This window comes from Pipra filicauda, unplaced genomic scaffold (genome assembly GCF_003945595.2).
Source record: "Pipra filicauda isolate LSUMZ 115617 unplaced genomic scaffold, ASM394559v2 scaffold262_size1072369_pilon, whole genome shotgun sequence".
Classification (NCBI taxonomy): Eukaryota; Metazoa; Chordata; class Aves; order Passeriformes; family Pipridae; genus Pipra; species Pipra filicauda.
The window spans coordinates 282,565-296,790 of NW_024104379.1; the positions used below are offsets into that span (position 1 = coordinate 282,565).

The 14,226-nt window shown below is 42.1% G+C and overlaps 2 protein-coding genes across 7 annotated transcripts in view; one reads left to right on the top strand and one right to left on the bottom strand.

The window, feature by feature from the left end:
- The window catches only part of NCF4 (neutrophil cytosolic factor 4), an 81,146-nt gene that overhangs the window by 51,466 nt on the left and 15,454 nt on the right, over positions 1 to 14,226 (bottom strand). Inside the window, exons 1-2 of one of the 6 annotated variants that reach the window (XM_039382269.1) lie at positions 4,701 to 4,782; positions 2,103 to 2,229 (exon numbers count right to left, since the gene is read on the bottom strand). The exons of 1 other annotated variant lie outside the window; for it this stretch is intronic. In XM_039382269.1, the coding sequence (XP_039238203.1) occupies positions 2,103 to 2,229; positions 4,701 to 4,737 (164 nt within the window). In that variant the 5' untranslated portion in view covers positions 4,738 to 4,782. Of the gene's footprint in view, positions 1 to 2,102; positions 2,330 to 4,551; positions 4,783 to 14,226 lie in introns of those variants that run through there. 4 more of the 6 variants (XM_039382271.1, XM_039382270.1, XM_039382272.1 and 1 more) reach the window with 4 other exon arrangements.
- IFT27 (intraflagellar transport 27) lies at positions 4,884 to 12,228 on the top strand. The gene is made up of 7 exons (XM_027715282.2): positions 4,884 to 5,011; positions 8,379 to 8,458; positions 9,516 to 9,575; positions 10,244 to 10,303; positions 11,250 to 11,367; positions 11,669 to 11,778; positions 11,978 to 12,228. Exons 1-7 carry the CDS (start codon positions 4,978 to 4,980, stop codon positions 12,074 to 12,076), a joined length of 561 nt encoding a protein of 186 aa, XP_027571083.1. The 5' UTR covers positions 4,884 to 4,977; the 3' UTR covers positions 12,077 to 12,228.

The following is a 14,226-nucleotide window of genomic DNA, read 5'->3' on the forward strand; positions in this document are numbered from 1 at the left end:
TATAAATTCATTATAATAAATTGACCTTGAAAAGAAAGGACATAATTAAGGTGAAAAGGTTTGTGCCTAAAAATTTAACCTGCTATAAAAGTGAAGAGGATAGAAAACAGAGTGTTGTAAACTTCTGAAAATCCAATAAGGAGTCTCAAAGATTTCTCTTCTCCTTCCTCCATTAAAACTCCAAGTCCCGGAATCACACGGCTGACACTTAGTCTTCAGCAAAGGGAAAAGCATTCTAGCTGTCATGCCTGCAGGGAGAACCTTGAACATTCAAATCCTAAAAGCACAAACAGAATATAAAGCAAAACATAAACTTTTATTTTTTAATAAATCTCATTATTTTATTTAAATGTAATCTGTCTTGCGGTTTTTAACATAAGATATAGCATTAGTGTAAACTGAGCAGCTGCTTTTTAAGCAGACAGCAGCTAGAGATCCAAAAAAAGATTCCCAGCTGCTATCATAGTCCTCATCACCACATAATGACTGGAGAGCTGGAATTGTGGGTAGCTCATTTAAAGATGTCACGTATTCATATATTCTCTGTTTGGCAGATTAACCCCTTCCCCGTGATGCAGGAGCGTGCTCGAATGCTCACTTACCAGTATCCAATCCCCCTGTGCACGGCTCTGTGCAAAGGAGCATGACACAATTGCTCCAATAACGGCGCTCACAGCTGAGAAAGGCTCAGGCCACACACAAGGCCACAGCAAGCCCTCAGTCTGTCACAGACTATCCCCCATGGAGAGATCCAGACAACTTTCTGTATGAAGTTCCGGTTCCCCGATCAACTATCCACATCTAATCCTTTGGGGTATATTGTTAAAAAATAAATAAAGACTTTAGGGTTTGCTCCCAACACTTTTCCTTAGCTTCCATGTGCAAGAACAAGAAAATAAAGATTCAAGCTGGAATTTTTCCAGGCATATGCAGAATAATTACTCCCTGAAAATTCCCTTTATCTTTATCCTTGTGGATTTGAATGCATCCTTGAGAAATCTTTCCCTCATTCCATATTCATTAGAAAAGAGGACACAACAGTTTCAATTAGCATACTCAAACCAAGTTTATGCCTTGTGGAGGCACCTACCCTACATCTAGTAATTTACCACTTTTCATTGATGCCACAACTGCCATCCATTTCTAACTTCCACTCTCCCAACAGAGTAGATCAGAAACAAGTGACAGATATGCCAGATCAGTCAGAAGGGTTGTTGTAACTGTAATCCTTTGGCTGATTCAACCATTTTATAATCATCTCACATATTTCAGTGCACCGACTCTCAGCCAAAAAGCCTTCATAGCTGTGTCTCAGTCCCTGCCACAAAAGAGCAAAATCGGAAGACCTGGAACTATAATGGCATTATCAACAGTGATAGAGAAAGCATCCAAATTCTCATTTCTGTGCTAATAGCCCCACTCTGAGAAACAAACGGCAATTTTGGGGGATGCCAAATGAAGTAGCCCTCAAAATAGATGAAGTTTCTATTTATTCCTCCGCCTGGGGAAAATGTAAAGAACAGAAATCTACAATAAAATTTGCACATCCATTCTTACAGTTTTTCAAAGCTCTCCAGATATATCAAAAAACATTCATAGCCAATCCTGTAAGAATCTATACAGATTAAAAAAGCTGCATGAACTCTGAATATTCATCCATTTGCAAGATAATTCTGATGCCGTTTTGTCACACTGTTTCCTTTTAGTAACATAAGATTTAAAAAAGAATTGACAAAATACTTTGTATTTAAGAGATTTCTTACAGAAAGACCTACTAATTCCTTTTCCTCAACATTAATGCCCTCCTGAGAAGCATTGATACTCCAAAGAAAGCTACAGTACTTCCTCAGTAGCTTTTATTAGGCAGCATGCTCAAGTTACAGGTTGTAACCTGCCCAACTCTGAACATATCCAGAATGTTTGCATTGATACATGAATAACTATAAAAACAAGTCCTAGGAATATCAGTGAATTCTGCCTCACAAAAAATCACTTTTTAACAGGTATGTCTTGTGAAGTGCCCGACAAAACCTGAAACACAAACCATGCATCAACCTAAAAGACTGTACAACCTTGGTTTAATCCTCAGTGCAAAGCCTTACCTTGCGCCTGAAATTCCTTGCCACTCCCGCTGGAGCTGCAGTTCCACCATCGTTGCCTTCTGTACCCTGACGAAATGCAAGCCGCTCACGGACACGTGCAGTTCATCTGCTGTTTTGTGACCACTGCCTAAAGGAATGTGACTTTAAATCTCAGGGTCTTGTGGCTGTCAGGGCAACTTATCCTGCTCACATGAGAGAAGGAGTGCTTTCCACTCACCGGAATCTTGCTTTATTTGAGGAAGAAATGAAATGTGTGAATAAAAAGAGTGCTCTATTTCTCCTTAGCTGGTAAATACAGGGTTTAACCAAATAAACACTTCTCTAGGGTAAGGACATCATCCTTTGTTGGGGGGGGGGGTGTTTAAATCCACAGGATTTCTCTTCCCCTCTTTCTCACGTATTCAAGATGAGAGAAGCTTCAGTGAGCACAGCTACCAGTATTCCAATTTATTCAGCAGCAACCCCTGTGGACTGCTAACAGCAGACTGTGATTCTGTTTGTATTACAAGGTGCAGATAAGTAATTCCATCCTTAATCTATCACTGTCAAAGCTGGTAATGGAACAACTTTTACCTGTGAGAACTCAGGTGGAGGAAAAGACTGAGATTGAGTAAAAAAAAAAAAAGTGTGGGGCAAAAGGACAGAAGAAATAGAGAGGATACAAGTCCATTAAGAGTTCTGTGCACACATGCATGCAGAGGTAAGTAGAAAATGAGGGAATGGGATAAAGGACCAGGGTGCTAATAGGAAAGCAGCATAGCCAGATTCCAAGCAGAATTTTTCAACAGCAATAAAAATCTCACTTCCAACATAATCTATGCCTTCTATTACACCGATCCCAGTGTAAAATGTTAGAGATGTTTTACCTCAGCAAATGCTGATGGATACTACTACATTGCAGCCACGATCAATAATTCTGAAGTAAATCATAATGGAGCCTCAAAGCCTTCGCATACAGACCTGTCAGTAAACTGGGACAATATTACAAATAGACAACAAAGGATAATGCAAAGATTGCTAAAATGGAACAACACAGACACAAGTGGATTTCTTGGAAGATGGAGTGGAAGGCAGAAAAGATGAAAGGGGAGGGAAGCTATTTAGACATAAGTGATGGAGAACATCAATAACCCACACCTGTCTTATGTGATGGAGGATTCAGAGATGGAAAACAGTGAAAGCAATAGGGAGACCTGGGATTGATTTTTCTTTTCTTTTTAAAAGAACCCTCAGTAGTGACTCCATCACTATACTTCACTACAGTTATCATCTACAATTAGGTTTACCCACTCAGGCTGGAGAAGTCCCTTTCATATTTTTAAGAGAAACAATGTTATTTTATGTCCATATAAAAGACTTCTTTGATTTTGCTATGGGATCTCATTATTTTTATGTTATTTTCTTGCCTGGTTAGGTGTCTGGCAGATGTGTCACATAGTCCCAAACATGTAAAATGGGTCATTCATCCTAGGTAAAAAAAAGCTGCCTCCTAAGCAGGCACTACCTTGAAATTAATATAAAACTTGGAACAATTTATTTTCAACCAACAGTACTTCTGGAATGTACAATGTTATAACCCCAATATAGATGCACTATTAATTATTCTTTTCTTCCCAAGCTTACTCACTGCTTTTCACAGCAAGCAGATTCTGTGCTCCAGAGTAAACAACCCAAAGTGTAGACAAGCAAAGTTTATACCCTAAGAAGTTTATACCCTAAAAAATGTTCATTGCTTTTAATGGTATGCTTGCTGATGGCGTAAGACATTGGAAGGAGAGGAAAACACAGGAAGCTTCATTATCACCTTTTCCAGCTCCAACCCAAATCCACTGACCTGGATTGCTTAAGGAAGACAGAAGATCAGTTCAAAGAATAAGAATAGGGCAGAGAAATAGTTTAATAGTAGTCAAAGGAGATCTTAGCAAAAATATTTGAAAATTAAGAAAAACAATAAAGAAACCAACCTACTGCAGTGTGAAAGATTACAAAAACAACAAAGGGGGAGAAAAAGGACCAAAATCCTGAAATATTAAGAAGAAAGCTACTAAGAAATCAGAAAGAGAACTTTCGCCATCAGTATAACAGTCAAACACAAGGCAAAGTGTGAACTGGAGGAAAGGATAAGGGATCAAATGTTGGCCCGGGCTGGGAAGAAGCACAGCTCAACTTCCATTCTAGACACAGCGGCCTCACAAACTGCCTGCTCTAAACGTGCTGATCAAGCCTCGTGGCCGACTTATAAATCTGCCGCAGCAAAGCACAAAGCCTGGTGCAGCTCCCGCTCCACCTCCAAGCCCCGAGGAAAAAGTGACCCAAATGACGGGCGGAAGGGACGGCTGCGGGCGGGGGGAGAGGCGAGCGCCCGGCAGAGCGCATGCGCAGGAAGGCACCGGTTGCCAGGGTCCTTCCGCACGCGTGGGTTCATAGGCACGAAATGGAGGTTTCTCACCCTCGCTTGCCTCTTTCTTCCTTGGTGCTGCCGCAGCCCTTGGCCGTTACTTTTACTATTTTCTGCCGCGTCCCCAGAGGGTTCATTTCAACCCCGTGGTACAGTACCCTGTGCTCTACCCAATAACAAGCCGAGTCCCGATGACGTACTTAGTTGCCGGGCGGAATTTCGCCCCGTTCCTCCCATAGCGCCGCGGCGCCACCGGGAGGGGCGGGGGTCGGGTTTGAACGACGGCGCGCCTGGTGGGCGGGAAAAAGTCAAGAGAACCAATAACAAGTGCGAGAGGCGTTGACGAGCAGAGCCCGCAGCCAACCGGGATGTGCGGGCGGTCGCTCGGTTGCCAGGGCCGCGCGGTTGCCAGGGCCGCGGTTCAGCGCCGTGGCGGCTCGGCCGCCCTCCCGTCCGGCCCGCCGCCTGCCCGGGGCCATGGTGAAGCTCGCTGCCAAGTGCCTGCTGGCAGGTGAGTCTGGCCGCCCGATCCCGTCCGCCCTGCTGGCTGCAGGGGCCCAGAGCGGGCGCCATGGGGTGCGGCGAGGCCGGCAGCCGATCCGGCCTGGCTTCCCGCAGCCCCTCGTGGAGGGGCCGCCCCGACGGAGAAGAGGTGGGGAGAGGAGTGAGGACCTCGGTTCCCTCGGGACGGCAGCGGTGGAAATCCCGTTTATCGTTGCCAGCCCCGTGTCCGCTCCCTCCTGCGACACGCGGGGAGTCAAGAGCTGTGCCCAGGGAGGGTGTGAGGCGTAGTCGGACCGGCTGAAATGCAAGGAAAGGATCTGAAAAAAAAACAGGTGGGGGAGAAACCTCACCAAAAAGAGTATTTTTGCAGTGTGGAAAGGAAGGCACAGGATGGGGAAAGTGTGAAGGGAGCAGAGTAGACAGCTGAGTCCTGCCTCATTCCGGAGTCCTGCTTTGGGCTGATGTGAAAAATTCATGTCAGAAATCGGGGTGATTCTGAGTGTGATAGAAAGGTAAAGCCTAAGTAAAGAATAGAAGGATGAAGCACGTGCGCTTCACAGACATGTCTTTTTCCCCAAGCAAGTTGGAGGTTAACCTGGGGGAAAAAAGTGAGGTGAAGATATCGATTTATTTAGTCAGGATGGATTATAGAGCTGTTGCAAGTAAGTACAGATGATTGTTAACACCACAGGAAGAAAACTTCTTCTTCCCTCCCTCTACACTGAAACTCTGTGCAGCCTCAGCCAGAAGCACAAATCCATAAAACCTTTGTGTGCAGTCAACTCCCAACTTTAACTCTTCACTCCAAATTCTTTCATACAGAGTAAAATGTTTGCCTATTTTAACCTTGGAAGCAGCTGGCCATGGACTCGCACAAAGTCATGCGTGGTCTTTGGCAAATGCAAAAGTTAATCTCCCTTGTGCCTCTGTTGCTGTGGACAGCATGAGTATCTTGCATGTCTTCTAGATTTGAAACTTACACATTATTTCCAATTTGGAAGTTTCCTGCTTCCAATACATAGGCTTTGTAAAGTCTTTCTAGTTTTGTTGTTTACTGTTGCCAAGGCCAATTCTACAACCATTTTTAAATCACATAGGTTTTCTTTGGATGGCATGTTTATGTGCTTAATCCTGATTGGGTCTGGGGCTGCCTTTTCAATTCTGTTTGCAACACAAACAACAGGAAGATCCTGTCCTTTATGTAGTTCTCCTATGTGCTACAATAATATCCATGTATTATTAAAAATAATAAATTAATGAAGTAGACCAGGCAAAATCACTTCTCTCTTGCAGAAGAGAGCAATATAGTGAAAGAGACATAAGAGATTAGTAACCACAACAACCTAAAGTGAACAAGAAAATGCAATTACATATGTAGGAGCAAAATGATCAGAAATGGAACAGGGAGCTTTTGTGTACCTAAGGAAATGGTTATGAAGAGTCAATGGCTCACAGAATTGGGAGCTGCACCAAGGTCAAAGGGGAAAAGGGCTTTTATTAGCAAAACAGAGACTATTAACTTGACAGTAGAAGTGATTCCTGTGTTGTCTCAAGGGTAATTTACAGACACACAGTAAGAGATATTCTTGTGTGAGCTTGCTGTGGAGACACTACACAAAGGTTTTCATTGCAGAGACAGTTGGCAGTAGGAGGCGTTTTGGACACACTACACATTCTGGCAAAATAACAGAAAGATGGGTAGAATATATGCTGTGGGATGCAGTACTAGCAGATGAGACCAAACTAATTGAAAAGGGCAAGGAAACTTATTTTGAGGAAGTATAGTGATGTCAGGCTGAAGAGGATGGCAAAGAATAAGGAAAGAGAAAGAACAACTGGGGCTGTCAGATGGAAAAAAGGCAACGCATTAGTTAAGAATTTGTGCTGGATGATGCCTTCGAAGTTTGGAGCAGTGTGTACTTCTCTCATTTTACAAAGACCGATCTAATTGTCTATTGAAATACGGAATAGCTTCCACTCAGAACAGTGTTGTCTTCCGCACAAGCTTGAACTGATCAGGGAAAAAACAAGCTGACTTACCAGATTTTCCTGTCTAAATATTATGAGCCCAACTCAACTCAAAGTAAGTAAGCTTGCTAAAAATGTTTAAACAAGAGCTACGTTTGGTTAATGCATCTAGGAGCAATTGTTACTATCCAAAACCTCCTTCCTCCTCTGTAGTATTATGTGGGCAGATAAGTCTATCAATTTCCTTCAAAACACCATCTAGGAAGCTGTAACAGGGTCAAAATATACCCCTTTCTGGGTTAATTTATTAACAACATAATGTAAAAGATTTGTGTTCCAGGCTTGGCTGTTATGAGTGTGCCTTTAAAGGGTAAAGCTTGAACCACTGAGGTATTTAATTCCTGGCTCCTGTCCTTTTAACTATCCAACCTAGAAGGACATTATGTGAAGAGATTATAAACCCTTTGGAAGCACTGAGTGCCATGATCTAGTAAATGGACTGGATTTGGACCAAGGGTTGGACTCGATGATCTCGGAGGTCTTTTCCAACCCAATCGATTCTATGATTCTATGATTCTATGATTAACTTAAGTCTTTGTTTTGCAAAGGTTATGGTATTTTTCATGAAGTAATAGGGGCATATGTGAATTCTGCAGTTCTCTGCCATTGCTTTGGATCTTACAGAGTTTTGTAGCAGCAGCCAAAGCCAGCAGCTGCCAGGTTTGCCCAAAGTGTTGTGCAAGCCATATCAGAAAGCCTTGGCTCTAGAAGAGCAAAAACTGAAGCCCCTTGGTTTTCCTTCCATAAAGGGATGAATCAGCAGGCTCTTTCTTCTGACATTTGCTTCTGTTATGCCCAGGATGCAACTAATGAGCCACCAGCAGCATTGAGTCAGCAAGAGCTGCTCTCTTAGCAGGATCAGCAAGAAGAGTTCATTGAGGAATGTTACCAGCTTAAGCAGCTTTGTCTCAGTATATAACAAGGATTTGAATCTGGGGAAATGGGTAACATAAGGAGAGGAAATAGCCTCCTATGCAGCCCACTGTCCCTTATCACATTGCTATTTTTTCTACATGGTAGCATATCTGGGAAATTTTAATTGTTAGATAAGGGCTATGGCGTAGGCATGAATTTTAGAACAAGCAGCAGTTCCACCCTGATCTGGCAGTCCTTTGCTGTTGTTCATAGATCATAAATCTAATGTCAGCACCAGCATGCATAATGGCAATATTCATTTCCTCATGTCGGTATTACCTTTTAGATTGATGTGTGCTTCATATGACAGTTATCTTGCCTGTAGTCAGAGTTAGAGCATCCAGGCTTTTAGGGCATGTGATAGTAAACAGAACTGAGGGAAAATAAGATTCTCTGGAATGAAACAAAAATCTATGGTTTTGGTTTTGCAGGAGATCCGGCTGTGGGGAAGAGTGCTTTAGCCCAGATGTTTCGCAGTGATGGGGCTCATTTTCAGAAGAACTACACACTGGTAAGCATACAACAGGCTCCGATTGCTGTCTAATATTTTTCTAAGTAGAATGAGGAAATTAGGAGACCTAGAGCAAAATCAGTATGATTTTTAGTCAAGGCATTCAGTGTAGAATCTTGTAGGGTTTTCTTTCTCTTACACCCTAGATTCTGAAGGGAAACCCTTTAATATTATGTAAGTCTACATTATGTGGGTGCTGGTGTTGAAACTTAATGCAGAGTAATTTAGTTGATTTTTCTGACGAACCAATGTTTTCACAAGCTTTTGTGGTGTTAGAGAGCTTCCCCCTTTAGGGAGTGCTCTATGAAAAAGCCTCGCTGAAGGAGAAGGCTTTTAATTCCAGCTATTAAATGTGCATGTGGACAGTGTGCTTATCACTATGCAAACACGAAGATGTGCTGCATAGCCCCAAGATAATTATAATCTACAGAAACTGTTCCCAGATGAAGAGGATACAGTTTGCAGTCTTTCAGTGTAAGAATCAATGGTGATGACTAATCAGAATCAGTATAAAAATAAAAGTAAATATAAGTAAAGTAAAAAAAGGAAAATATGAGTGTGGAGGAAAAAAGCCCTAAATTTTGTTTATTCATTGAAATAAAGATGGAAACCAGAAGTTAAGGATAGAAATAGAACAAACAAACAAGCTACAAAGCAGAATGAGATAAAAGGTGGAAGAAGCACAAATAACCTCAGTTCCATATGTTAGCTGATCACATGGTTGGTGCAAAACGTTCTCAGACGTGTGTTAGAGCAGCAATGTGAGAGTAGATGTAGCCCTGCAGATTTCAGCTAATACTCTTAGCTGTATATAAGCAAATCTCTTTGGTTCTTCTCCTCCTTTTTCCCCCAGCTGAGCAAATCTACGAGTCTTTGACATGTTGGTGGGATTATGTTACCAGAGCTCTGAGGAGTATTGCTGAGTTCCCAGCAGTTTGTGTTTGATGGGATTGTAATAATTCACGAGAATTGCCTCAATCCAATGCATAGTTGGTATGCAGTTGGACAGGCTCTTAAAAACTCTTCTGATCCTCGTTTTCCTGATTCTTCTTGACAGACAACGGGCATAGATCTGTTGGTAAAGGCTGTATCGGTTCCAGAGACAAGTGATAGTGTGGTGAGTTTTTCTGTGACATAAATTGGGTCAGAAAGAGACATCCAGAGCTCAAACCTCACGAGTCTCATTATGATGGAAGATCACTGTGCATGTTCATATGGCAATTAGGTTGCATTAAGGAACTAAGCCTGACTGTGTACGATTGCTGATACTCCAGGGTTAGTTCAGTCTTAAAAATATAAGTTTTACATAGTCATATCCAACACAACATTGTAAATCAAAGTTGTTGCCAGCTTTGTTGAGATTCTGTTCTGTCCTTTAGGGCATTCAGGTTTAGTTCACATTTCTTGGAAACTAAAGAAGCTGAAACTTATCTGTTATTTTCCCTTAATGCCCTATACCCCCACTAATGGAATGTACCCACATGTATAATTTCATGTAAATAGTACAGGTTACTGTCCCACTCCACATATTTTGTTTCCAGTAGAGATGAAAACCAGACTTGGAGCCTTGGAGGTAAGCCATTGATTGGTTATACTTGAAATACAGCTTTTTATTTTTCTCACACTATCTAGAGTTTTCTCAGTGCAGGGAATTTGTCCCTTAGGGACATGACATTGCTGTACTGAACAAAACGTAGGAGTTACAAGTTGCAGTATTTACTTTCAAACCCTTTCCCTACACTGCATTTTTCTTGGCAAGAGCCTTCTTTCTGTTTCCGCTTTCAGGAATTCTTCATTTTTGACTCTGCAGGAAAAGATCTATTTTCTGAGATGCTGGAGAAACTGGTAAGTCTTATGTAACAGTCCTCTTCTTCCAAAGAAGCACTTTTGCTTTGAAGATCTGAACTCCTCGGTCTGGCAGATGTAGCAAACTTTGTCTTTAGTGTAAATGGGAGCAATTACCTCAGTTGCCAACACATCCTGTTCTACCTCTCTAAAACTTGTAGAAGTATTAGGAGAAATACTTTCCAGAGGAAGGAAAGTAGATAGGCAGTTTTCTTACAAAAGAAATACAGATTTGTTAACTGAGAATTTCTGTGTACTGTTGGTTAAAGTAATTTTTATTTCTTAGAAAAATACCTGTTTTGCTGCTACTTCAATAGTGGGGGAGGGGGTTGTGTTACAGTGATGTGTTTGATCTAACAGGATTCGTTCTTGTCCTTTGAGCATAATACTGTCCTTGGGTTTTTTCCTTCACATATCTGTGGCCTTAGCCACAGTTCTCTACTGTGTTATCTCATTTTGAGAGGTAGAATCAGTTGATGTGAGGTTTCATAAGATGGCTAAGTCAACCTAATGATTCACTGCTCTACCAGAGGCAATTCCACTTCTGCCCTTGCACTAGGTCTGGTTTGCAAGGGACTCCTTTAGAAGCTGGCTCAGCTTCTCAAACTGGAAGAAAACCTTTCTACTTTTTTCTCTAGGATTAATTTTGTGCTGATTCAGCATGAAGAATCAGCTTCCCCAGTGATCAGATGAAAGCCAGAGCGGATACAAGTAAAGGAGCAGGACTGTACAGACAAGAATAGGGAAAGAGAGCAAGACCACATCTCCCAGTGCCAGTGATCCATTTAGTTGGGTCATTTGAAATGTGAAACCTCAGCCAGGGCATAGGATTCCTATATATTCGGCTTTTTATTTTCATCTTAGCAGCTGTTTGCTGTGTTTACAGCCAGGCTGTTGACAACATCAGTTTCATTAGAGCTGACAATGTTCCTTTCTTGCTGCGCAGTGGGAGCAACCCAACGTTCTGTGCCTTGTGTATGATGTCACTAATGAGCAATCTTTCAACAACTGTACCAAATGGTTGGAGAAGCTGAGGGCTCAAGCAGTTGGGGTGCACATCCCAGGTAAGAAATGGCCGTGATTCTTGTTATGTACTCCCCTCTTGTATGACAGCAGTTTTTCCCATTGAGATGTGACATAGAGCGTTTATTTTAAGTCAGGGCTTCTTCCAACTCATTTGCTTTTATCACAAAGCATGTAAGGCATGAATATGTTTCCTTTTTTGAACCTTTTCTAGGTAGTTGTAGACTTTTCTCCACACCTCCAGCTTTTCCAGCTACTTCTACAAATGTTCCAGTCTTTATTACTAACAAGTCAGCATTGATGAGCTGGTTTTTTTCTCGTTTCATGTCTTTTTTTCTACAGGTGTCTTAGTGGGGAATAAAACAGACCTAGCTGATCGCCGAGTTGTGGAGCAGAAAGAAGCACAGAAGTGGGCTGAGAAACATGGCCTGGAATACTGTGAGATGTCAGTGGTGAGTATCTGCTCCTTTCACTGCCTGTGGAAGTGGATGTTTGTAGTTATCTTCTCTTTCAGGTAAAAAAAGATAATCGGAGGTTCTCTTCCCCTTGTTTGTCATCTAACTCGGGTTTAATCCTTCTTTTGTGAAGCAGAACGTAAATAGTCAAGTGGTTATTCCATCTGTCATTCATAACTTTCTTATTTCTTTACAGAAGGAGATGAAAAATTTTGAGGCCCCTTTCCACATCCTGGCAAAGTTATTCCACCAACTCTACAAAGAGAAAGTGGAAACTTTTCACTCACTAGCATGACTGGTATGACTTATTTATCCTCTAAGCTTCTTCTGGTGCCTAGAATCCTGCTGGATGGAATACAGAGAGAAGAAAAAAGATGAGCTATTTGCTTCTTCATGGTCATCTTCTGGTAATTCAAAATAAACTAGAAATAAGCAAGTGGAAAGACACTCTTCTGAAGTTGCTACCTCAGCATTCCTTTCATGTCCTCTAACTTAGTTCTCTGCTCACTGAAAATCTGCTAGGTTGGAGGAGGCGGAGAGTAAAAGGGAAGGGCAGAATGGAAATTGCCAGCTCTTTGCTTTGATATCTTCTTGTCTGAACAGACTTCCTGCTGCTACAAACAAGGATTTAGAGGTTTGGAAACAGAGAGAGGAAGCTGACAGGATGCTTTTCGACTTAAGCAACCCAGCCCTGATACATACATTGCAGGGCAGGACTGATTTGGCCCTACCTCTTGAAAAGCATTTTCTGGAGGAGGCCTATGCCCTAAAATCAGCACCTGGAGACCGAGATGTGTGGGGACTGAGCTGGATTTAGGTGTGTTTCTAGGAGTGCCCACAGTTTGAGGCCTGTTTTAACAGTGTTGCCCTTAGCAGTTGTAGGAGTGATATGCTGGTGACTAATACGTGTTTCTGATTTCTAGAATGTTTCTTTCCTTCGACATGGCTCACTGTCACTGCCTGGTGGGAACTGTCTCGCGTCCGTACCGCTGTCACTTGGTGACGCAGTGCCCTCTGCTGGTCCCAGGTCACAGGAGTTCTACAGAGGCTGCCACCTCCCTTGAAGTGAGCGGGAAGGACTTCCTGCAGGCACATCCAAATTTGTTAATCTGCAAAATGGGGTCAAATTGCAAGAACACCTCTTCTATTCTAAAGACGAGTCCAAAATGTAGAACAAATTACCTTTTCTTCATTATGTCTTTGTCATCTTATGTATTTTTGTATCATTTTTGTCAGCTGAACTTGGCAATACCATTCTGATTAAGTTCAGTTCTCAATCTCAAAATCAGAGTCCTGTTTCTCGTTAAACTCTCTCTGCTTGTCATTGACTTTAGGATTAAAGACCACGGTTCTGGTGTTGCTAGTGGAAACGGGACTAGGGAAATGAAAGACAGCCTGGATAAGATACTCTGACTCAGCCATGTCTGGGTAGAAGTTTCATATTAGAAAGGGTGGAAGCCTAGAGAGAGCTGCTCTTTTGTGTGGAGCACTGATGTTGCGTGTGCAAAAGCATCCGTGGTAAGGTCCTGGCTTGTGACTGAGCCTAACACCGAGAGTTTCAAAAATTTAACTATTCCCTTCTCCCAGATTATGGTAGATTCCCTTGAGCAAGAGAAGCTGAATTTTGTAGAGAGTAAGCACTGAGTGATTTTTCAGGCAGGCTTTTCAGGAATCTGTGTTTCAAAACTTTTATACTTATGGTTTATAATCATTTTTATGCTCAGTGCTAGGAAAAGTACATTGAATTGAACGTAAGAAATATGGCTGCAGATGTTGTAGCAGAGTTTATGAAGCACTTCAAGAATCTGGAGAAGCAGCTGGGCTCATTTCACTGACAACAGTGTGTTGATGCTGGGAATTAACTAGGAAACATGAATACCAGCTAAAGAGGTTGAGTAGGAGCTCAACCTACACGAAACAAAAAAGAAGAGGTTCTTTTGCTAGAAGCCACCTCAAAAATTACAGAACAGCTGGGAAGCTCCTGCTTTCTCTGAAGAAGGAAAGGGTCCTCCATGATCTTAGGGTAACCAGAAGACTCACTCATTTTTTAATTGGATTGGTATTACTGGCATATGTATCTTACATGGGTTGTCTTGTTAATCCTGGGGGTTGTCTGTTGGTTTACATAGGCTGAGTAGACTCTTGCCTGCAGGTGCTGGTACCTCTGACTATTGAGGATAAAAGTTATTTTGAATGCTGTGCTGATCTAGTTAAAGAGCTAAAGAAGTTTTGTTTTGATTTGGTAGCTCATTTCCCCCTGGTTCTATTGATGATATGATTACAAAACAAGACACATGTTTCTTCATATTGAAAATAACATACCAGATGTGTATGCCACCTGTGACCTGGTGTACATAGGAGGTATGAATGCCTTGGGAATGGGTAATAAAATGAATCCTATGCAATCTTTAACCAGGGAGTCCATCTCTCTGCACCAGAAGGACC

What these genes read in the sequence shown, in the direction of transcription:
- IFT27 (XM_027715282.2), top strand. Translation starts at nt 4,978, where the DNA reads ATGGTGAAGCTCGCTGCCAAGTGCCTGCTGGCAG. An exon ending in CAGAGACAAGTGATAGTGTG is followed by an intron (nt 9,576 to 10,243) that starts GTGAGTTTTTCT and finishes TTCCGCTTTCAG; the next exon opens with GAATTCTTCATTTTTGACTC. An exon ending in AATACTGTGAGATGTCAGTG is followed by an intron (nt 11,779 to 11,977) that starts GTGAGTATCTGC and finishes ATTTCTTTACAG; the next exon opens with AAGGAGATGAAAAATTTTGA.